The sequence below is a fragment of the Haliotis rufescens genome, unplaced genomic scaffold, assembly GCF_023055435.1.
Source record: "Haliotis rufescens isolate VD_foot unplaced genomic scaffold, xgHalRufe1.0.p SCAF_4, whole genome shotgun sequence".
NCBI lineage: Eukaryota > Metazoa > Mollusca > Gastropoda > Lepetellida > Haliotidae > Haliotis > Haliotis rufescens.
In genome coordinates this window covers 22819903-22845283 of record NW_025964112.1, presented here as the reverse complement: position 1 = coordinate 22845283, position 25381 = coordinate 22819903, and the positions used below count along the sequence as shown (strand labels likewise).

General features: G+C 41.7%; 1 protein-coding gene across 10 annotated transcripts in view; it reads right to left on the bottom strand.

Moving 5' to 3' along the window:
* Window positions 1-5880: 5880 nt before the first annotated feature.
* Window positions 5881-25381, bottom strand: part of LOC124132178 (chitin synthase chs-2-like) — a 79551-nt gene continuing 60050 nt past the window's right edge. For all 10 annotated transcript variants that reach the window (XM_046495933.2, XM_046495935.2, XM_048381752.1 and 7 more), the window contains 14 exons: window positions 23903-24165; window positions 21535-21934; window positions 19331-20352; window positions 18861-18954; window positions 18441-18640; window positions 16537-16616; window positions 16294-16402; window positions 15659-15812; window positions 13691-13901; window positions 12921-13121; window positions 12378-12684; window positions 11459-11549; window positions 10015-10663; window positions 5881-9375 (listed from right to left, as the gene is read on the bottom strand). In XM_046495933.2, coding sequence (XP_046351889.2) covers window positions 7904-9375; window positions 10015-10663; window positions 11459-11549; window positions 12378-12684; window positions 12921-13121; window positions 13691-13901; window positions 15659-15812; window positions 16294-16402; window positions 16537-16616; window positions 18441-18640; window positions 18861-18954; window positions 19331-20352; window positions 21535-21934; window positions 23903-24165 — 5253 coding nt within the window. In that variant the 3' untranslated portion in view covers window positions 5881-7903. The remainder of the gene's footprint in view (window positions 9376-10014; window positions 10664-11458; window positions 11550-12377; window positions 12685-12920; window positions 13122-13690; window positions 13902-15658; window positions 15813-16293; window positions 16403-16536; window positions 16617-18440; window positions 18641-18860; window positions 18955-19330; window positions 20353-21534; window positions 21935-23902; window positions 24166-25381) is intronic.

Below are 25381 nucleotides of genomic sequence, written 5' to 3'. Positions count from 1 at the left end.
TTCTTTTGTCCGACAGTTTATTGTGCTTGTTAATCAGTGTTTGGCACCTATTTGTAAACATAACAAACTTCAGTTCCAATCTTCAGTTTCACGCTTGATGAACATGTATTGTTTTGTTTTTAAACAGGTATCCACTCATTTATATTAGGTGATATTCGATAGGACGGGTATTATGGCATACCATGAGCTTTAATAAGACCGAAATTAACCCTCCTGACTATTCACGCGTGTTCACCATACCAATCCATGAAAGGGGTGATATATACATGTATATGAATTACTGAGAAATATGAGACGATAAATATTTATTGTCACAATTCAGAAAGTAACAGTGGTACAGATTCAATTTAAACATTACGAATTGAACACAAAGTTTCACCAGTATTTATGAGGGTGAGAACAGATTTAGGTTTAATTTTAAGAAGTATCAATTGTTGTAACCGTTGGCAGTGTAAAAGCCTTAGGTGTGTGTTGTTCCGGAGCGGGGCCCTAGTGTCAGTATACCATTACTTATTTGTATAATCTTCATAAAAATACTCCGCATTAACTAATCAGTCAAACCCGCTATACATGAGTCACACCAACTGTACATCTGACTCACACCCACAGAACATCTGAGTCACACCCACTGTACATCTGAGTCACACCCACTCTACATCTGAGTCAAAACAACTCTACATCTGAGTCAAACCAACTCCACATCTGAGTCAAACCAACTCCACATCTGAGTCACACCCAGTGTACATCTGAGTCACACCCATTGTACATCTGAGTCACACCCACTGTACATCTGAGTCACACCCACAGTTCATCTGCGTCACATCCAATTGTACATCTGAGTCACACCCACTCTACATCTGAGTCACACCCACTGTACATCTGAGTCACACCCACTCTACATCTGAGTCACACCCATTGTACATCTGAGTCACACCCATTGTACATCTGAGTCACACCCACTGTACATCTGAGTCACACCCATTGTACATCTGAGTCACACCCACTGTACATCTGAGTCACACCCACGGTACATCTGCGTCACACCCATTGTACATCTGAGTCACACCCACTGTACATCCACACCCACGGTACATCTGCGTCACACCCATTGTACATCTGAGTCACACCCACTGTACATCCACACCCATTCATTGAAGGGCCACGAATAGTAGTATGTAGTGCGTGCGTTCATCTCGTTAATTCAAGCGGGACTGTCAGATTGGTTAGAATTGGCAATACAGAAGACCGGCCTGTTCGTCCATGCATGTTTTAATCAGAATGGGTTTGGGCTGTGTGTTGCTATTGTGACCATGCGGTCAACATTATAACTGGGGACCTATTCTCATTACTTACCTCTACAGTATCCAAATCAAATGAGCCAGTGAGTGAATATTGTTCAACGCCGCAGTCCGCTTTATTCACAAACCATGGATACTTTTATCTGCAAGGTCTAGTTAGTGTCTGCACGCATGAGCAACGATCCGAGCGGTCGCGGTATGATGCCACACAATCAACCAAGTCCAAAGCCTTAATTACGACCCGATCCCATTTCGCCGACACCTTGAAGGTGCATGAGACTTGGACTGACAAGGGACGTCACTGACTGACCTGAAATAATATAATACCTGTAATTAACCTAAATTTCGGAATAACCAGACCGCTCCGAGGTCTTGTGGATCATGCATCTGTCCGGAGAGCGGAAGAGCAGGGATTCGTCATACTAAAAGACGACAAATGATGTTACTTGTTGTTACCCTGCCTGGTGCTCGGCAGTAAGGGAATGAAAAGAAGGACTGGCCCGCTCCGAGTAAGTGTAGTGTGAGGTATCCATGTTATAACTGTGGCATGGGCTATAACTATGAAACCGGCATTGATATTTATCTGGGTTAGTACAAACACACGCACGCACGCACGCACGCATGCACGCGCGCGCGTACATGAACATCGCTCTATGGAACAACTCAGGGGAGGTAAGCCACGTTGGTAGTGAGTCCTTTCTAGGGCTTCGGCCCTGCCTACCAGTCGAGCACATGTAGCACATGTGGCGTCCCCTTTGGCAAGTGACTTTGATAAAATATACCTCAGTTCTGCCAGCAGTGAATGGGTACCCGGTATGATGAAATAGTATATGATGTGACTGTTAACCTTCTATAGCGCCTCACAGGCAACTTGGGTTGTATGGTCCCCAGGGAGCTGAGAATGAAAAATCGAGTGTATACTGATCCACTGACAGGGATACTAATAATGCAGAGTTTCGAGCATGAATTGCTAATGGAGTAGGGGCTTTCAGGCTGACTAGTATTAATCTTTAACACCACGTTAAACCCCATTTCACCTCACATCGGAATAAACCACGATCTTATTGTTTTGTTGAGGCCATTTAGCATTTCATCTTTTCCATACCGTAATAAAAGCTTGTTAAAGATGTGGAGGCTGCCGCCCCCTTTGCTGCGCGTGATTCAAGGATCTAAACTGGGCGGCAACAGAAAGTAAAGGTCGAGTTCCATGATCGTTAAAAAAATAGCAAGAAGAGGTTTTGTTGCGAATTATAATATAATCTAGGGAGGGGTAACAAAAGATTGATCAACCACAGTTTGAATAAACATTGTCAGGCACACTACAATTTCATTGTCGACACAGTTGCCTTCAATAGCGTGTATGACGCCCAGCTGCCTTAATGCATGCTGTGATACGCCGCCTCATCGATGACGTCAGTCTTCTGATGACGTGGACTGGAATCCGTTGCCACTCGTCTCTCAGGGCCTGCTGCAATTCTTGTCTGTTGACGGGAGGCTGATGGCGTGTTCTAATCTGTCTGTGAAGATGGTCCCACAGATGTTCAATAGGATTCATATCGGGTGAGTGGGCAGACCAGGGCAAAACGTCAACATTCTGCTGGTTTAGAAAGTTCCGAGTCAGTCTTGCAGTATGGGGCCTGGCATTGTCGTGTTGAAACAATGTCCCCTGCTGTTGGTTTTGTAAGAACGGAAGCACAACTGGCTGCAACACTTGGTCTCTGTACTGCACAGCGTTCAGGTTTCCCTGTATAATTACCAAATCAATCTTCTGATCTCCACAAATACCGCCCCACACCATGACACCTCCCCCGCCGAATGGATGGACCTCTCGAATACACGCCGGAGCCAATCGTTCCCCTCCGCGTCGATAAACTCGTTCTCTGTCGTCATTTCGAAACAAGTTAAATCGACTTTCATCAGCACACAGCACTCGACGCCAATATCTCACTTGCCAGCGTCGAACCTGCCTCGCCCATCGCAGTCTCAGGCGTCGATGTTGAGCAGTCAGTACCATTCCTCGGAAAGGACGATACGCTCGGATTCCAGCAGCACGAGGTCGTCGTAGTACTGTACGTTGGCTACTGGGATGTCCCAACGCTGTTGCTGACGTCGCCGCCGCCGCCGCCGTCGCCGTAACGAATCTGTTTCGCAGGTGAATGAGCCGTACCTGACCGTTTTCCAGTGGTGTTGTCACTCGTGGTCGTCCGGTTCTAGGCCTGTCCTGTGTCCTCCCTGTCTGCCTGGCTACTGTCAGTGGTGTACAATCAAACCTTCGGGCAATTTGGACCTGTGTTGCCCCCATTTCGGCCATACTCTCTCTCTCTGTCATGTGACAGTCGTGGCATTTCTTTTGTGTGCTTTCATCATGTGTGGTTATACCCTGCAGACGAACGCATTTATACAGCTAACAGTTTATGTCATAGGCGGGAAACCTGTTTCACCATTTTTTTGTCACCGCACGAGCGCCGTGAAAGGTGGCGCGTTCGGGCGAGGTTTTTTTTGGTACCTGTTCCTGGGCAGTCATATTCCCAATACCAACTTTCCACTAGTTATCGCTGTTTTTAGGAAAATTACAAATTGCCAACCTATACTTTCTTTTGCCGCTTAGTTTATTCAGATGATATACGGGACACAGCAGTGTGGTACACGCGATACGCAAATATCTTCGTATTTGCGACGCAGATTCAACATTTCTTTTAAAATGATTGTGTACTAAATCTCTTTGTTATATATTTTATTTTTTTATATTGTTTCAGTAATTTAACTTCAAATCGCACCCTTTTCTCAGTGGTTTTAAGATTTGTGTTAAATAGTATATGCGGTTCAGACATGAGCAATGACACTCAGAGTGAAAACTTAAATGGTATTCCGAATTTTGGGGAGGGGGGTGACTATGCTTGTCGTAAGAGACGACTAACGGGATCGGGTGGTCTGGCTCGCTGACTTGGCTGGTGTATGTCATCGATTCCCATTTGCGTGGATCGATGCTCATGATGTCAATCACTGGATTGTCTGGTCCAGACTAGATTATTTACAGACCGCCGCCATATAGCTGGAATATTGCTGAGTGCGGCGTTAAAAACAAACAAACAAACAAACAAAAATGTTAAATGTATATGTGGTCAGGTTTTATTATCCGTTTGTTTAAACGCTTCTAACAAAGTGTAATAACAAATCATTAGTCCATGAAACAAATGTCAAATGATACGATGTAAGGACTGTCATGCTCGTTTTAGATGTACGGGTTTTGCCAACAAAATGTGCTAAACTTCACCACACACAGCTGATTTCGCCAAGGGAGGTAATCAGCGGATGTAAAGCTGGCAGTTGTGATTTATTGACGATGAAAGTGAATCTTGTACTCGAATAGGGTACAAGTTGGGTCTGATTCAATTGTTTGTTAACAAGGACACACTCAACTCATAACATCTGACATTTTGTCAAACGCCGCCAAAGCATGTCTTCTGGAGTGTTAAATAATTTTGAGTATCTGGTACTATCCTGAATCTATCTGCAATGTATCTTGCAGTTTTCACTTAGTCTGGTTAAATATATATAACAGCAAACAGTAGATTTGACACCTGTCATCATGTCATATATTAAATGTCAGACGTTTAAATGAAGTGAATGTCGTGTATTGTGCAGGTTTTTAGGTAATATATTATAACAATTTAAGATCATTGGATTATTTCATTAAAATGATTGCACTAGGCGATGTGCAATGCATTTACGTATTACCAATATTTCATAAAGTCAACAAATTAAAATAAGATTTTAACTACACCATGTTAACAGAATGTCGGCCAACAAGCCCGGCCGTTTTGTATATCGTGGTGTTAGCTAATTAACATGTCTGCAACATCAGTGATCTGTCTCAGAAAAGTGAATGAATGTAAAACATGATTTAACGCGGCCTTGAACAGTATTTCATTGTTACATTAAAACAAGTTCCAGTAGATAAAAACAACTGCAGTGTTCAACTCGTAGAGCGCGCGGCACCATACATTTTACGAATGTTTCATACAGTTGTGTTTGACGCGCTAACAGTGTTATTGTGGTGCGCCTTTTTCATCCGGGTATTCGGGAGTGACCTGGAAATCTCGGAGGAACCAGATGCTGTTTTGGAGGTTACACACACACACCTGCTTAGGCAGAGTTGGGGCTTGCTCACTATCAACATGCACCGATGTATTGAATAAGCAAGGTTTTCAAGCATCGTACTAAGTAGTCCAGTGAGTGAATTGGGTTTAACGCCGCTTTTAACAGTATTCCAGTTATTTCACGGTGTGTCAGCTTAATGTGGGAGGAAAGCCCAAAGTGATGCAGGGCTCAGACGTTTACCACTTTGGTGAAACCCACGAGCACGGGTGTGGTCAGACCTAGAAACATAATCGTGGCGAACCAGAATTCGAACCCACGATCATAGGTTTCTGGTATGCCCAAGGGACGCAACTCACCGCTGCGAATTGCGGCGCCTCAGACGCCTGGGCCACTCGTAGCCCCATAAAGTATTTCAGCTACACACAAACACATGTTTGCCTTGTGGGGCTTTCATTTATATAGGGGACGTTTTGTACACAGATTAGTTTGATATATTTTATTGAATAAAATAAGGGAGTGAATACAAGTAATTACAGCGTAATAAAACAATTCCACTACAATGTACAAGAAAACTAGAAATGACTTTCATACTGAGAAAGAGATTGATGGGCCATTTTGTCATTATGTACAGGTTTTAGTTCCTGCTGTATACATCTCCCTTGGATCTGCTTTACAAACAGTGATATGTTGAATGAAAGTGAAGAAGAGCTCCATTATACCAGATAATCAAATACATATGAGATCACAGTTCAGTACATGAGCAAGGATATACACGTGTAGTTTAATAATACTACAGGAGTTTGAAGATCTGCTTAAAAATATAATACTTTGGAACACCCGAACACCCAGAGAGAGAGAGTGAGAGAGAGAGAGAGAGAGAGAGAGAGAGAGAGAGAGAGAGAGAGAGAGAGAGAGTGAATGGGAGAAAGAGAGAGAATGGGAGAGAGGGGCAGGCTTAGAAAGAAAGGCAGGCTTAGAAGAACACATTATACTAAAGGTGTGTCATTTAATATGAACGGGTTATTGTTAACACATAACATCCACTGTAAGAACAGTTAGCTGTTCAGGCGTCGAAAGCCATTATGCCTCTTTATAATGTATTCAGGAAAAATAGTTGTGTGTCTTTTTTCACAATTTTGAAGGCAAATTTATGCCTATACTTTTGTATGGTTCTGATATATGGGGTGCTAAGTATTACGCTGCAAATGAAAAAGTTCACACTTCATATTTCAAATATTTTCTCGGTGTTGGTATGGTTGTCTCAAACAAGGCAATCCTTGGTGAAACAGGCCGTAGTAATATTTTTGTAGCCAGCCAATTAAGGGTGATTAAGTATTGGATTAAGTTACTTAGAATAATGCCTGACAGATATCCATATCAGTGTTACAAAATGTTAAAGGTACTTGATGATAGTGGTAAAAATAATTGGGCTTCAGAAGTGAGAAATCTAGTATTTGTCAGTGGCTTTTCACATGTACGGATTTCCCAAGATGTGGGAGATCTACAGTTATTTTTATATTCATTGATGCAAAGACTTAAGGATATATTTTTGTCAACAGTGGCACAAGAGTATTTCTGAATCACTTTATCTTAGCAATAACAGCAAAGTAAAATCATTGTTACAAAATGAAAGATATTTAACTTGTTTAAATGATAAAAGTTTAATAAGGGCTTATTGTAAACTTAGAATTTCATTCCACAATTTTAATGTAAATGTATGTCGCAGGTCCAAAGACGGAGATATTGTGAGCTCTATTTGTACAAACTGTTCATCCGGAGAAGTAGAAGATGAATACCATGTCTTACTTATATGTGAAACATATTCCCATTTAAGGTATAAATTTCTCCCCATGTTGTAAGGTATTTTTAAAGACCGTCAGATAATGATAAATCTGCTAAACTCTGAAAAACATGATATGATCCATGCTGTTTCTGTATTCTTAAAACATGTCTTTATAATGAGGAATGTGTAACTAGTTTTAAAATCTAATCTTTCACATCACGTGACAAATGTTAATGTCCAATCTGCCTAAATTACTGAATAAACTGTCTGTCAGTCTGACTGTAAGAACATCACAAAGCTATTTTGTATGAATCAAAAATAGTCTAACTTAACCGCAATCTGATTGGTTTTAAAAATTGGATTTTGTAACGAAAGGTTTTATGAAATAAAATAAGAACACATATGGGACCGATGTGGAGTCCCAAGAGAGTCCAGGGCAGTTAGTACACACGCTCTAGAGTGTTGAAAGCATACACAGAGTTAGTCAATCCTTGACAAATAGGACGAAGGTAAATATTTAAATCCTTTTTTCCAGTTTCAATATAATACTATTAAAACCAACGTAATTTCTCAAGAAGTCTAGTCTAGTCTAGAAGTATTTGTTCTGATGTTATAATAACCAGGAAACCCGTGGCATATTGGCGATACTTTGGCTTTGTTAGAAACCCGATAGAGAGTCAGTGCCTATAGACCAGATGGTTGTCAGCGGCAAGACGGTGGTCTAAAAGAGAGTGTCAGCCCCATGTGTTCCTCTCTGGGGCGAGGAGCCTCGTGACCGGGCAGCATATCGAGTTTCATCCGGCCACTCATCACCTGGTGCGGCTGGAATCTGTAACGTCATTTCCGCTTCCGGCTCCACTGTTCGTTGTCGGCTCTGCCGAACAATTCGACGGATAGAAGATTCGCCATCAAATGAAGGAGGCGACGCATCCTTCTTTTCAGCTGCAAGTGCCCGCATGGCAAATGATTTCAGCCTTGGCTTTGGGCTGCTTGTTACAGGATCTTGGCTGCTTGACGATGTTGGCCTATTTGGACTGGCTTCCTCGCCATAAGGGTCGCTAAGACTGACCCGATTTGAAGCATTTCCATCTGCCTTGTCAGCTGGATGTAAAGCAGATCGTCTCGTGACCTGTGAACCGAGTGGTTGAGGTGCCAGCCCTTGCTCTTGTCTCTTCTGTCTAAGCCGTGCTTTCACAATGTCAGCAAAGGACATCGGTTGCTTACTATGAAGTTGTTTGTCAACGTTCAGTTTTTTCACAATAGCCTGCCATTTCTGTCCCTTATCGATGACCTTATCTTTAAAGGCTTCATTCGATTGGGCCATTTTGACAATAGTAAACAGAGATTTACGTTCAAAGCCTTTAAATCTTTTACCAGCTTCCTTCTCAGCTTCCTCTTTGGAATCATGCTCTTGCTCTTCCTTCATTTCTGTAACTAGTTTCTTGAAGTTTTTCATAAAAGCTCTGTTCAGTGTATGATGGACTCGAATTCCCTTTCTGCGTTCTCTCATCTGCCCCCACAACTCCCTTCCTCTGCCTTTCTTCCCAGAACCCTCCTCATCCTCATCTGAGTAATCAGGGGGCAGTTCGTCGGTACTGACTATGGATAATGTGTCATCATCCCTGATCAGCTGCATATCCCGGACAAGGTTGATGGTCTCCTCAACGGTGGGCTTCCTGTCACTTTCCTTGGATACATCCAGCTTGCCCCTGAACAAATCAATCTTAGTTATAGCAGCGATGTGTAAGAACGTAGAATATCTGTGGAACATCATTGCAATGAACTGTATAGTAAGCATGACCCCGAACACGAGAGTGAATGCAACTGATATTGGCTGTATTTGCTCGGGTGTTACGTTATCATCATTACAAGGTATTTCTATCTTCAGCTGTGGAGTGTACTCGGCCACTGACTCCAGGGCAAACAGAAGGATTATGAAAAGGGCGTTGATGAGAAGAAAGGCGAGACACACGGTGTTTCTCAATTCCAAAAGGTCTTCTTTCATTTTCTTCTCATTCTTTTCATCTTTGTCCAGCGGAAATAGGTACTTCCCGATGAGTTCATTCCAAAAGCGTATCTCTTCATCATTCACCAGCTCCTTAGGTCCTGCTAAAATATCTTCATCCTCCATCCAGTAGGGGTCTCTCAGCTCATCTCTCACCATCTTCTTTTCCTCATCGAATACTGGATTGACTGAAGAATAAAACGTAAAAAATAAGTATTCTACAACAATATTCAGTCTTTATTTTACGGCTGTCTATGTACCTGTCACCACTGTTCGAAATAGCAGCCTGCCCGCTGGCGAAATGCCAGTGACTTTTAAATTGGGCTAGTAACATTTCCGTAAAGCTAGCCTGACTGTCTAGTTGAAAATTATAGCCAATACTCATTTATTTCTAGTATTTTCTACGAATCATCTGGTCAGGTAAGGTGTTATTTAATGTCAACGACTGTTGTCATTTCGTAGTTCATCAGAAACACATGTGAAGTAATAAATTGGGTTTTTATGATTATGATTATGATCATGACTGATGTGCACGTAAGACTTTTCAGCTTCGCCGTTGATTAGTATAATAATTCCAAGACTATGTTAATACATATTGCAAACGTCGGCCTCCATAAAGTAGCGCTAGTAATATATGATGAGGTCTTGCAAATTTGTTATTAACAAGCTCTCCTGACCATTCAACTTTGGAAACTAATTTATACACTGCCTGTCATAAAAAATAATCAATAACGTGTTTAACTGCTTGAAACACAGCAGCTGTGTACAGCAAGGTCCTACGCCCTCCAAACGATTCCTGGTTATTACAGATAAGAATGCTCCATTACCTTTGTCCACAGCTCCTTCAAACTGACCAACAATGCCAGAGAACGGTGTAGCTTCAGGAGCAGGATTATTGAAGGAATCGAGAGAATCAACACCACTTCGAGTCATTTCAGTCATGCGCTCGTCGAGGTCATCCAAACGCTGTAGGATGGCTTTGAACTTGAGGTCTTCATTTTTCACCCCTGGGTTAGAAGGGCAGCAGACACATCTGAACAAGTTACCGAAGGAAAATCCGTAATCAGATTCCCCTGGAGTCCCCTCGCCAATCTTTCCAAGCCACTGTTGAACCAAATTCTTTTTATTTGTACTGGGTTGTTGTTGCTTCTGTTGCCGCTGTTGTTGCTGAGGAGGTGGAGCAGCAGTTTTTACCTCCCGAGTTCCCCAAGATACGTTCTGAAGATTCCCGAGAGAGAATATCATCATCAGCACTGACATTGATGGTATTGAGAGGAAGTACAGGCCCCCATGTATGATGCACCAGAACTCCTGGGGGTGCAAGAAGGCGGACGTGACATAGATCCCCGCGACTCCAATCAAGAAGATTGTAGACACAGAGCAGAATCCACTTCGTGCAACCTGCTGTAGAATACCCACCAAAACCACCATCATCAGGAGACTGTAGACAATCGACACCAGGGAGGCGAACGACAACTGGAACCAATAATAGCCCATTTCAAATAGATGAGATACGGTTTTACATTTTTAACTAAAACCGAGGAGGAGTGTTTTATCCTTAATTTCAAATTCCAATCAGGTAATCTACAGTTCATTTCATACATGATAATAACCTGTAAATATTACATGAGTACTGTCTCACAACATATATGATATATTGATTAAAATCAGTGTGGGTTTTACGCCGCTTATAACAACTACGTCAAGACGTGCATTTTGGCAGGAATGAGGTGCTTGTCGCATCCGTATTCGGTATGATGAAATCAACAAGCACACGTATTCAAGCCAAGAACCATAGTCAGTGCAAATGAATGCTTCTAACCAATGAGCATGGGATTCTGGCACGCCCAACTCTATACAAGAGTTCGAGGGGCAAAAGAAAGTATACCGAGGTTTTTGTTGTTGATATAATTGAAAATAGAAATAACTGTTGTTAAATTTGATCACGTATAACTTACCAGTACTCAATCCTGCAACAATATGTAGAATGTATTCTGTGGCTGGGTAATTGGTTTAAAGGTCATGCAAACGTGGGTAAGACATGAATTTGCAACCACATGACCCACACCTTGTTTAAAATGAAAACTTTGTGCCAAGAAAAGCAATATAAAAATAAAACTATGTTGACCAAGCGCCAGTACAGTTCAATTCTTTTTATATCGATAACTTCAGATATTTTCAATTGCAAATCAAACGTATGATAAAATCAACTGAGAGGTATAGTTTCTTTTGCTCTTCAGTGGATGTAGATGGGAAGGATGTAGGTCTTACCTGTACGTCGGTGCTTGTTTTGAAACATAGAAGCACAAAAATGACGATTGGTATCAAGTTGATGATAAGGGAGCCATAGAGAGGAATAGTTCTGCAATAAACAAGTTCAGTAATGGATACATCTGATTTAGCATGATATGGAAAGTGTAGATTGAATTATGAAAATATTTAACAGTCATTGATAGAATACACTTTATTGTAGAGTTACCGAAACACCTAATTGTCACAGCCACTAAATGACGGGACGCCGACCATGCAGACTAAACAATGTGATGATTGGCTGTGTAGTGGGTCCCATGTTCGCACATCACATGGGTTTGACATGGGTACACTGTGTCAGGCTTATTGTTAGATTCTCGGCAGTTGTATGCTAGAATGGGGTATTCGCAGGACGTCGAACTGTTCACCAAAATTATTCGCACGATGTTCCAGTGCGGTATTCTTTGATGCTAGATCGACTTAACTGTTATTGCTTTAATGGATTGAAACTCGGGGGCCTTTTGTGAGCTATGATTATTTAGCTCATAGTCCGTCTCGGTGTGTATTGACATTTAAATTAACTCAGAAGTCTCGCCCGTGAAGGACCAGCTAAATATATACACCTTGTTTGAGTGTGTATTTGTATATGGATATTGTAATAACATATGATCAAAATAAACTGTGATGTACATCAATGCATACGCATATGTAATAACACATTTTGTTAACACTAATTATTTACTCTTTGCTATGCACACGACTGTCCTCTTAATCCGGATTGAGCCTGCTTCACTGATTTTGAGAAAAATTCGCACGACGTCCCAGTAGGGGATTAGGGGAAAATCCGTTGGTCTCCGTCCTTCGAATGAACCCCTGGCATTTTGCTAAGCCGCAAAACAAAACAACCTCGCTCACTAACTCAATAGAACAAATTACGTACGGGTAGGCAGTGGATAATGCCCCCACGATGAGCATGAAGATGGTCCCTGGAGTGATGACTGAGAAGGAAAAGAGGAACATCTGGTACAGCATGAACATGATGGAGATGTCTTCGTTGTTCTGGGATGTTCTCTTCCAGTCCATCACCAGGTCCAGAATGTTGGCCATGGTGGAAGGTGTCCAGCGGCGCCGCTGATTGAAGAACTCGAAGAAGCCTTCCGGAGCAAACGTGTAGGAGTCAGACGCAGCACAGTACTCCACTCTGTAGCCCCTCTGCAGCAGGAGGGTGCACAGCCAGCGGTCCTCTCCTGTATTCAGGACAAATTGATACAGGACGATGGACAATGCTGATTGAAGGATTCATCAGTACCTTGACCATACTGAACATAGTGACAGTACCTTGGTCATATTGAACATAGTGACAATACCTTGACCATACCGAACATAGTGACAGTACCTTGATCATAATGAACATAGTGACAGTACCTTGACCATACTGAACATAGTGACAGTACCTTGACCATACTGAACATAGTGACAGTACCTTGATCATACTGAACATAGTGCCGGGGTTCAGTGGGCGGGGTTGTATATCTCCTCATAATGTTGTCATCCATGAGAGCAGATCCCCGGAATAAACTGAAGCATCCAGGGCTGCACAAGACGCACCCCAACATGTGTTCGGTTGACTTTTGAAGCCAGTGACTGACGGCATACTCAAACTTCTGGTACCACACCATTGGGCCTGAATAAAGTGAGCAGTTTGTATTAGGCAAGCTCTACTCACGCGTGTGACCTTGTGCAGGACAAGCCTGTAACTAGTTCTGATTTAACACCTAAACAGAGAGCATGCATAAAGTAGAAGAATGACATTGATACATGTTATGCTGGGTGATCACACCACCAGGGCACGATAACACAATCAGCCAAATCGCATAGTATTGTAACCATCCGTTCTCTTACGACAACACAAATGTACTAAGGATCAATTCTGAACCCGGATCAGCACGTGGTCTTTTCAACGAAGCAATCTTAGTATGATGCCAGATACCGTTATGGTGCATGGGTTACATATTCAGTGAAACCTCATTTTTTCAAGTCGGCACCCTGGCAAATCGTCCGGATTAACGAATGTCCAGTTTAACCAATGTGTTAAAGAAGTAATTTCTCTCTCTGTAACAACTAGTATACATTGTATATAGCTGTCCGGATGCCGAGCACTAGTCCGGGAGCAAGGGTTTCCGAATCCACAAGGGTTCAATTTATACAGTATATAGCTTTGTGACAGGGGTAACATTGCGACGAGGCTTGTACCGTTGCCGATGGGGTGTATCCTGCCACAGGCAGCCCCCAGGTTGATGCTCTTCTTCATCCTGTCCACCAGGACTTGCAGCGCGTCTGGCTGGAAGTCTACATCCCCATCCAAGGCCAACAGGAATGTGTTCTCGGCGCGGATCTTCTTACGATTCAGAGGGATGTGCTCCGCCAGCAGCTGGTAGCCCAGGAAGTAGTACATGTACATCACCTTCAAAGAAAAAACAAGTATGTGTTCATCACTTTCAAAGAAAGAATAGATTCATGTACATCAGATTCACAGTAACAATAACTATGTGTACATCACCTTCACGTACATGTATATGTAGATCACCTGCAAAGAAACAACAAGTACATGTACATCACCTGCAAAGAAACAACAAGTACATGTACATCACCTGCAAAGAAATAACAAGTACATCTCCATCACCTGCAAAGAAACAACAAGTACATGTCCATCACCTTCACAGAAACAACACGTACATGTACATCTCCTTCACAGAAACAATAAGAACATGTACATCTCCTTCAAAGAAACAACAAGTACATGTACATCTCCTTCACAGAAACAATAAGAACATGTACATCTCCTTCAAAGAAACAATAAGTACATGTACATCTCCTTCACAGAAACAACAAGTACATGTCCATCACCTTCAAAGAAACAACTCGTACATGTACATCTCCTTCACAGAAACAATAAGAACATGTACATCTCCTTCACAGAAACAACAAGTACATGTACATCTCCTTCACAGAAACAACAAGTACATGTACATCTCCTTCACAGAAACAATAAGAACATGTACATCTCCTTCACAGAAACAACAAGTACATGTACATCTCCTTCACAGAAACAACAAGTACATGTACATCTCCTTCACAGAAACAATAAGAACATGTACATCTCCTTCACAGAAACAATAAGTACATGTACATCTCCTTCACAGAAACAATAAGAACATGTACATCTCCTTCACAGAAACAACAAGTACATGTACATCTCCTTCACAGAAACAACAAGGACATGTCCATCACCTTCAAAGAAACAACAAGTACATGTACAACACAAGTACATGTTCATCTCCTTCACAGCAACAATAAGTACATGTACATCTCCTTCACAGAAACAACACGTGCATGTACATCGCCTTCTCAGAAACAACAAGTACATGTACATCGCCTTCACAGAAACAACAAGTGCATGTACATCACCTTCAAAGAAACAACAAGTACATGTACATCGCCGTCACAGAAACAACAAGTGCATGTACATCACCTTCAAAGAAACAACAAGTGCATGTACATCGCCTTCGCAGCAACAACAAGTGGATGTACATCGCCTTCAAAGAAACAACAAGTACATGTACATCTCCTTCACAGAAACAACAAGTACGTGTACATCTCCTTCACAGAAACAACAAGTACATGTCCATCTCCTTCACAGAAACAACACGTACATGTACATCTCCTTCACAGAAACAACAAGTACATCTCCATCACCTGCAAAGAAACAACAAGTACATGTCCATCTCCTTCAAAGAAACAACAAGTACATGTACATCACAAGTACATGTACATCTCCTTCACAGCAACAATAAGTACATGTACATCTCCTTCACAGAAACAACACGTGCATGTACATCGCCTTCTCAGAAACAACAAGTACATGTACATCGCCTTCACAGAAACAACAAGTGCATGTACATCACCTTCAAAGAAACAACAAGTGCATGTACATCGCCTTCGCAGCAACAACAAGTACATGTACATCGCCTTCAAAGAAACAACAAGTACATGTACATCTCCTTCACAGAAACAACAAGTACGTGTACATCTCCTTCACAGAAACAACAAGTACATGTACATCTCCTTAACAGAAACAACAAGTGACAGAAAGTTTTATTGTCATTATTGCATTACTTCAGCTGAACGCAACTCTATGAACATCTCAACACATCCCCATACCTGACTCCATCTCTTCCTGTGCCTAATCTTTACTTTATCCTTGAGGTGGGCGGTGATCGTGTTTCCGCCGGGGAGTTTCCACACCAGGCGACCCCCGTAAGGGGTGGGGATACGGGTGGGGGCCGGAATCTGCATCACGGTGTTGTGTACAGCACTGGAAGAGAGATCACAAGTAATTATACATATATCTAACCACAGGCATTGCCTATTGGTGACTATAATGTGTACACAAAAATGAAACCAATTGTTGTTATTGAGTTGGGATGTACGCCGCGTTTATCAAATTCCAGCGATTTCACGACGGGGGACATATTATATTGATTAAGGGAATCGAACCCGTATCTTTGACGTTACGAGCGAACACTTTACCATCGGGCTTCCCTACCATCGTACAATAAGTATATCAACAACATATAAGGCTGCAGATAAAATGCGGTTACTAATGGATTATTAATAGGTTACATCTTGTAAAGACTTACATAAGGACAAGAAGTTATACACCCGAAAGGAGTATTGCTATTCCAAAGGAAAGTACAGTGAAAACACAAACACTATCGTTTATGTTCTCCCTCTGCTTCTCTCGAACTATTTTAACTGTAACGATCTCAGACTCACTGTGACGAATCTATGCATACCTGGCAGCAATGTTGATAACTCGGACAAGCTGTTTCACGAAGTCGTTAGCCTGATACTCGTACTCATCATGGAGGTGCGGGCCGAATGCGTCGTCAAAGAAGATATGAGCTGAAAATGACCATAAAATTGGGAAAAAAGACATCTTTAAGTCCACCCCGCTGGAATATATATTCCAAACGTATATCCGTTATGTGTAACTAGCAAAGAGAATTATGATTCATCATTTTAATAACATGTTTTACCTTCAAATTCATAGTAATCAGGATCTTCAATTTCAAAGTACACTTGGGCAGTACGGCGCGCACTTTGGTCCGTGTCCAATCTGGAAGATGCAATATTACTACTACTTATAATAATAATGATTTGTTTGTTTGTTTGTTGTTTAACGCCGCATTCAGCAATATGGCGGCGGTTTGGAAATAATCGAGTCTGGACAAGACAATCTGGTGATTGACACCATGAACATAGATCTACGCAATTGGGATGCGATGACAAGCATTGGTCACTATAATTATTAAAGAAATACACTATTCAAAAAAAGAAACGCATAGTTAAAAATAAGGATATTTATTAAGCGGATGTAAAAGTATCTACACAGTAGATGCGTGAACACAATCAAATGAAATTAGACACAGTGATCGACAAAAGCATTGTCGTGATTGTCAGCATTAATTCAGTTCAGTCATTGCACATGTGTAGCCACAAGGGGGCGTCATGGTCAGTACCTGGTCACACCACCTCTTGCAGCCGTCACTGCTCGACACCTCCTTGGCACAGATTGCATAAGTCGTCGGATTTTTTCGTGGGGAATTCTTCGCAATTCTTCCTGTAAGGCGTTGGCGAGTTGTGCCAGTGTGTGGGGACGCTGGTGACGTTGACGGACGCGTCGATCAAGTTCGTCCCACAAATGTTCAATCGGGTTGAGATCAGGCGATTTGGACGGCCATGGAAGGACATTGATGTTCTCATTAACAAGGAAATTAACTGTTGCACGTGCTGTGTGGGGCCGAGCGTTGTCATGTTGGAACAGCTCCCTCTGGCGGTCCAAAGTTCGGAGGAGGTGAGGACGCAGTATGTGGTCTATGTATCGGTTTGCTGTAAGATTGCCCTGGACAACCACTAACTGTGATCTACCCGTGTAGGCTATGGCTCCCCACACCATGACACTCCCTCCACCAAATCGATCCACCTGTCGAACGCAGTTCGGCGCAAAACGTTCACGTCGACGTCGGTATACACGTTGTCTTCCATCCCGTCGTTGAAGAAGAAAACGTGACTCGTCGCTGAACCAAACGCGTCGCCAGTTCCTGAGATCCCATTCCTGTACTCTGTTGCACCACCGGACACGTCGTTGACGGTGTAGACGTCGCAAGACAGGTCCAACTTTTGGTCGTCTCGCTCGAATTCCCACTTCCCTCAGACGATTTCTGATGGTTTGGTCGGAAATTGTTCGCATACCAGGCACTTGTCCTGCAGTGTCCGTTGCTGTAGCAAATCGATTCCGAAGGTGATGCAACCGGATGTACCGATCCTGAAAAGGGGTGGTCACTCTTGGTCTTCCACTTCTGGGATGATCTTGAGTCGAATTAGTGCGGGTATATCGATCCCATAGTCGAGATATGGTGCTTTGGTGAACGTTGAAGTGCCTTGCAACGGCAGACTGGGACTCCCCTGTTTACAAACGTCCAATGTCGATATTTCGGCCAGCTGCAGTTAATCTTGGCATTTTTCCATCTCCGTTCACGTCAGAAAATTCGTAATGAACTGACGAATTTTGTACGATCTTTCATAGTCAGTGTCTCTACTCTTATTCCAACATTTTGCACGTGCATTGTGCTAAAACTTTTTCTGAAAGCAATTTCCGTGCATCCTTTGCATTTTTACTGATAAACGTTTACAAAAAAACATTTTGAGATGTGTTTGCGCGCAATGCACAACAAACATGACATGATTAACGGGAATAAAACATAAGAATTGTCTTTATGACGATTGCTGGGGGAAAAAATCTAATTGGAATTCTCAAAACACCTATGCGTTTCTTTTTTTTGAAGAGTGTACATATTTATTATTTGTGAACAAATGATGAGGTATCTTTTATTGAACAGCTAAAAATACATATGTAATTAGCATTCATCGTCCGCTCTACCTGAATATTGATTTGAGAACTTGAACCATTTCATTCTCCGTCTCATGCCACATCGTTGCACAGATATATATCATTGGTGTGGTGTCAGTGCGAATTCTTTTCTTTGCCTTATTTGCATCAAACAGTGCTTCCTCCTCTTCTTCTGGCTGCACTTCTCCCCTGGACGCCTTCTCATGAGAGAAGATCCAGCCACCTTTTAGCTGAAGAAATAGCAGAAGAGCAGATGTTTCGTAAACTTACCATTCTGGAGACAAAGAGTTAAGTTACCCGTGACGTTATTGCTATTGTGGTAACAAACATCAGTTTGAGCGAATTCCTATTAATCCGGACTGCTACATACATGAGGTTTCACTGTATACCCAAGTGCCCCTGAGCATTACACATCAGTGCCTTACACCTGAAGATAACTGAATAACCTACCACATGTTCCTGAAGGTCTTCATCGTCCTTGCGTCTATTGAGCAAGATGGACTCCTCCAACAGAACTCCACAGAACAGGGGCTTCAGGAACAGTCTGGAACATGGACATCGTGAAGATCAGAACTGATTGTCTCCTCGTGAAGAGTTCCAGTGGGCTTACCTGTATGTGTGTATGGCAGTTCACCTGTCGCTTTCCTAATAATTAAAAGCGATTACACACTACTTCATTAGTAATTGTTATCATGCAGGAAAATGGCCAGCAAACGCATCCGAGAAAGTCATACATATTGATAAACAATGACAACCTTGTTTACATGGCATCTCGAGTGAGTTGTGTTTAAGGCTACTTTGAACGGAATTTCAGTTACACGATTTTTTTGGCGCAATAGATTAATGGATAACCAGTGCCTCGTATGAAGTGTGTCAATATATTCCCCAGGTTAAATGAAAAGAAAAATATATAAAAGTACTTCTCTGTGCTAGCCATCCTGGGGCAGCGGGGTGTGAAGATGTGTCCAGCGATGTAGATCAGGGAGATGAAGGAAGCCATTCCGACTGGGAGCCAGTACGTTTCAGTGTACTGTAGCAGGAAGTCAAAGAGGTCGTGGTTCTTCACACCCGGTATCCATGGAACATTGCAACCTAAAAAGCTTGTGATCTCATCATTGAACATGTAGGTGCTGATGAGGATGCCACTAGTAACTGGTACTGACAGAAGCAGGGGAATCGCAAAGCACCATACTTGAGCCAGAATCTTGCAGGCCGACTTGCCGATCTTGTAACACAGGATACTCGACACAATGTTGACAGTAGCCACCATGAAGGGTAGGTATGGGTGGCAGCTTGGCACTGAGACAGTTGGTGCCCCTTCCTGAGCAGAGTCAGCAATGGTGATGTCCTCGAACACCGAGCAGTTTCTTGCTGTTGGTTCCAGAACAAAGAACGCTCTGACACACTTGTTACTACCCCAGGAGAAAATCACAGCAGGAAGGGCGATTGTCAAGACTATTTTCCATAGTGAGGTAAGAAAGTAAATTTTGGATCCTCTCTTCCTGATAGATCTTTTTAGCCTTGCCAAGCAGTTGCCGTTAGATTCAGTGGAACCTCCCTTTCTCTTTTTGTGGACATAGTTATCCCACCACGAGATGGATACAAGTACAAGTGAGACTGGGATGAGGATTGCCAGCAATAGGGAATCTTTGACTGTGTAGGCCAGGTACGACCACGCCACTACTACAGCACACTGCAACGTGACCATGAAGATGTCGAAGATGGTCCGTATACATATCCTAACTTTCCCATCCTCCTTGTATTTTACCACCTCGCTGCTTTCGTCGTTGTTGAGATCGGTTGCCTCAAAGATCTTCAGCAGGCCCGGAATGATGGCCACGTTGAGCATCAGCAAGCCCGCCATGAGCGGCTCGAAGCTTGGTATGACGTAGAAGACCAGGATGACGAGGCCGATGGTGTGTAGCGTCTCGATCAAGAAGGCCTGGAAGACAATATACATGGGTGAGTCGTATGTTTGGAAAGGATAACTGCAAATAAAGGAACCCTGCTCTACAAAGCCACTTTAGTTTTAGATATAGTAAGTCGAGAGGGGGTGATGATACTTGATTTAAATTAACATCCTGCCAACATATTTACGAATGCTTAATTATGGTTGATCAAAACAGGATTAAAACCTAAAGCTCTCAGTTCCAAAGTATATTGGGCGTTGGGGTAGCCAAGTGGAAGAAAACGTTCACTCGTCACGCCGAAGACCCGGATTGGATTCTCCACAAGGGTAAAGGTTCTGCTGTCCCCCAGCCTGATATTGCTGTGATATTGCTGTGCTATTGCTGAAAGCAGCGTAAAACCATACTCACACACATCACATTAAGACAAGAAGTATCTACTGTGAGACTATCTCAAATGTCATAGGTTTATCGCTTAATTCTACCTTGAATAATTGATTCTGATTGGTCAATCAAAGGTTTCAAATCAGAATAACCACCTCTGATTGACGATAGCTGTCTATTTTCATTGAAAATAACTTTTCTTATCCATTGTTGGCTGGCATTTCAAAATAATTATATGTACAAATATGTACATTGAACTCAACCTACGATGCGTCACTAAATATCTTAGAGTTCGCGTTTAATTGTGTCATGGTACAATGAGATAACCACACTATGTAGTCACTATTCGATGTGGAGCTATTTTACATAATGTTTTTAGATTTCTTAATCTGAGGGTTCAATGTTATGTAGTCTTCGAAATAGGGGAATATGGGAACGTGTACTGGAATGGATGCGTTTGTAGTCAGTACAGTAACATTGAACACAACTAGAAAGGTAAAGCATGTAATTCATATGCAGGCTGGGTTGGGTGTAACGCCACTTTAGGCATGATTACAGCTGCATCACAGCACGGCAGCTACATATGGGAGTACATTTTAACGTGGCGCAAGCAGACCACGGAATTTGGATATGTAACAAGGATCCTAATTGGGTTGATTCGAGGATTCGAACCCACGACCAGCGATTGTTGTCACAACTATTGGCCGTAAATCTGTGCAGCGATTTGCGTCTTTCCCCACCGAGCCACCAGTGTCCTTAGCTTCACAATCAATGTCTACAAGCTAAATTTGACAATATCCTGACCCAAGAAGAGAATTCATGATATTACTTACCACTAAAAGTGGAACACATTTCAAAGGCCTGGTTGTTTTGAAAATTACTTTCCAAACACTTGATAAAGCTGTGAAGAAATATGGCGCACAGATGATGAGGATGAGAGACCAGATCCACTTGGCATCCATGTGGTGGGCGACGGTCTTCATGTCAACACGTGTAGTTGTGCCATTGCGAACATAGTTCAAGTAAAACCCCTCTGTCGGATTGATGTAAAATGTTAAAAAGAGGAAAGATAATTTGGACATTGTTGCTGAGCCCAAACATAACAGAAAGAAGGCACTGCATAACAGGACTCGTAGAAATTTATAGGACAAGTTCCATTTCTGTGTCTCCGAAAAACTGACACTTTCGTTTGATGTTTCCTTAAAAATGTCCCACTTTGTTTTCCGTGTTGCCCTGTTTGGAAATAAAAAAGTTACATACAGTTCTCACATGGTAAATGCTCAAACGTATATATATATATATATATATATATATATATATATATATATATATATATATATTTATATATATATATATATATATATATATAATAATGAAATAAGTGGAGTATGATTGAACAATATATATATATATATATATATATATATATATATATATATATATATATATATATATACAGTAATAATTAAATAAGTGGAGTAAGATTGAACACAGTTTTAAGCGCTTTCAACTCGTACCACGTACGAGTCTCATCAGGCCATAACTGAATAACGGACGTGAAGTAGTAACATAGAGGTTATCACGCGAGTGTGTTTGGGGAGGGTAAATATCCCGCATTAGGAATAAACATTGTATTTAGCGAGCCTTGGCGAGCTAAATACATAGTGTTTATTCCTAATACAGGATATTTACCATCTCCAAACACACAAGCGTGATAACCTCTTTATCATATAATGTCATTCTTTAATTCTGTCCTTCAAAATCGCTTTCCCTCTCTCACAAACATTACCGAAACATTGCGGTGACAATGGACAAATATCTTACGCTTTAACATTTAACTTAGGCGCGTATGTATGAATGAAATGTTGCTCTTTTTGAAACAATGTAGGTTCATGATCAAAATTTAACTTATATAGCGGGAAAGCTGAACCGTTGCCGCTTCCACATGTATCTAAATGTTCACTGAGTGAAACGTGCAGTTGTGTGGCTGCTTTATTTGTGAACGGTGAAGATTCATTCTTCTTTATAATTTTAGTTCTGTCTTTCCATATACTTTTCATTGCATCCACTACAAACAATCAAGTAAACAACTTTCTACTATCACAAGTCATATTTTGTTTTACAGTAAATTTAGTGTCCTTTGTAATTTGGACTGAACAGCCTTCAATTATATTAGAAACCTGTTGAGTGATGACAACAGAATCAAATTTAGAACTTGTCAAAACTTTCTAAGATTTTTGGGTTGTCTTTGGCTGTTGATAATTTTGTATTTGCTCGATATTTTCTCCATTTTTATACTTTGATTCAAAATAGGCAGGTATCGTTGAACCATGGATAATGTTTTTTTCATGATTAGGGTTGAAGGTAGATACTAGAGTTAAATTATTCCCCATATTGTTTTCTTCAGACTTTTCTCTCAGTTTTAGTTGCTCAATACTTAGCGCCTTCTGTCTGCTATCTTCAATTAGCTTTGCGGGATAATTTTGATGCAGTGGGAAACTCTTAAGTTCAGCAAGGCGGGTAGTTTTAACATCATTCCCGGAAACAATGGAACAAATACGTCTTGCAAGACAGTAAGGGCTATTACGTTTTGTATGATACGGGTGACATGATCCAAAATCCAAATATTGGTGCGTATCAGTATCTTTATAAAAGAGTTATAGTTGAAAGCGCTAGCCAGTTAAAACTGTGTTCAATCTTACTCCACTTATTTAATTATTACTATATTGTGCATGAGAGTTAGAACTTTACCGTGCTTTATATAAATTTGAATTTTCTCGTTCTTTCAATTATTTGTTTATTTTCTCGAAATTCCGATTTTTTCGTTACTTCGGTCATATTTTCGTAATTTCAATTATTTCCCCGTTATATCAAGTTTATTTCACAAACTCGAAATTTAGAATTATCTTCTCGTTATTTCAAGATTTAAACTTGGAATAACGAGAAAAACTCAAAGACACGTGAAAATAATAAGTAACGAGAATGAACTCGATAATTGAGATAACGAGAAACTTCGATTAAAATAAACAAATTAATACTACCAAAGTGGCACCATTAGGCTTTCGTAGTAACCACACACTCGCCCGCTTGCCCATCCGTCCACCCAACCACACTCATCCAGTCAACTCACTCAATGATTCACTCACTTTCGCCCAAAACACTGACTGACTCCCTCACACACTAGCAAGCGGAGTTACATACCTTGTAGATGGTTCATCTGTCGTCTCGGGTTCGCAAATGACCACGTTGTGGACAGTCTGTCGTTGGTCGGGGCTCTCTGCGTCACTCTCGTCAGAGCCATCATAGTCAGGGTTTTCATGAAAGGGGTCGTTCTCGGGAGAGTCTCTTCCAAAACCAGCGTTGGCATAGCTCCCGTCCCATGCTGCCCCTCCCGAACGGCCATAGTCGTCCCTAGGGGGCTGGGTTATTGGTGTGCGCAGAAAGCCAGTGCGGACTGGTCGCTCCTGGGGACAGAATGCAGGATCTATGAAGATCGTTATCGGTGAAAATTTGATATTCGAACCCACGCAACGAATGCCCTCTCCATCGCCTCGGAGTCAGTATACTGTGTCTCAGTGGGGTATTCATGTTAAACTGCGGCATGGTATCTCAGTGAGCTAGCACTATGAATCGGCATCAGTCCGGACTTGTACAAGCAGCCACACACACACATACACGTGCATGCACGTCGCTTTATAAGTTGCAATAATCTTGGACGCGACGTTAAACCCCATTTCACCTCACCTTCAGTGTGGGACAGGACCGAAGCCCTAGAAACTATCAGGAGTCAAGCTGCTGAACGCGGTCACCCATCCAACTACTCCCCGAGACCGATGCTGCGTCCCCTGATTTGTGACCTGTGTCCCCACAAAAGAGCTTGAACTCATCGAAATCCGTGTTGGTATGTGTAACATGGTTGAAGATCGTGTTTTGATTCAAGGACACTTACCAAAAACACTATTTTATAACAAATACAATTTTTTTTTAGAAATCTAACCAATATTCAATATAATATTGATAGTGTTGCAAACTTCAAATAACTTACGTTTCATTGACTTCGGCGTTTGCTTCAACAATAGCTGAAGCTAACTCTAAATGTTACTAATCCTCAGCGTATTTTCTATTTTCTTATGACAAAATGATGATCATAAATCCATAGTGTTACTTCTCATCACATCTGCATTGCACAATGTATAAATATTTTATTGATGTTTATATCTATTGTTATCTTTGAATGTTTATTCGTCTTTGTTACATTGAAGTTCATGATAGAATGAGAACTATATGGATGTAGCAACAGTTTGTGTATTTACTGTCGTGTCGTGTCATGGCAAGTCACACAAAGAGATGACACATGAAGTACATTTGTATTGTTTCGCTGATGCGTGAAAGAAAATTGTTATTTTTGCGGAGAACAAGTCGGGGCGATTCAAAACATGAAACTACTCCCGTATAAAGACTATGGGCATATCCCCTGGACGTTTCCGTATACAAACTAGGGGCATATCCCCTGGACGTTTCCGCATACAAACTAGGGGCATATCCCCTGCACGTTTCCGTATACAAACTAGGGACATATCCTCTGGAGGTTTCCGTATCAAACTAGGGGCATATCCTCTGGACGTTTCCGCATACAAACTAGGGACATATCCCCTGGACGTTTCCGTATACAAACTACGG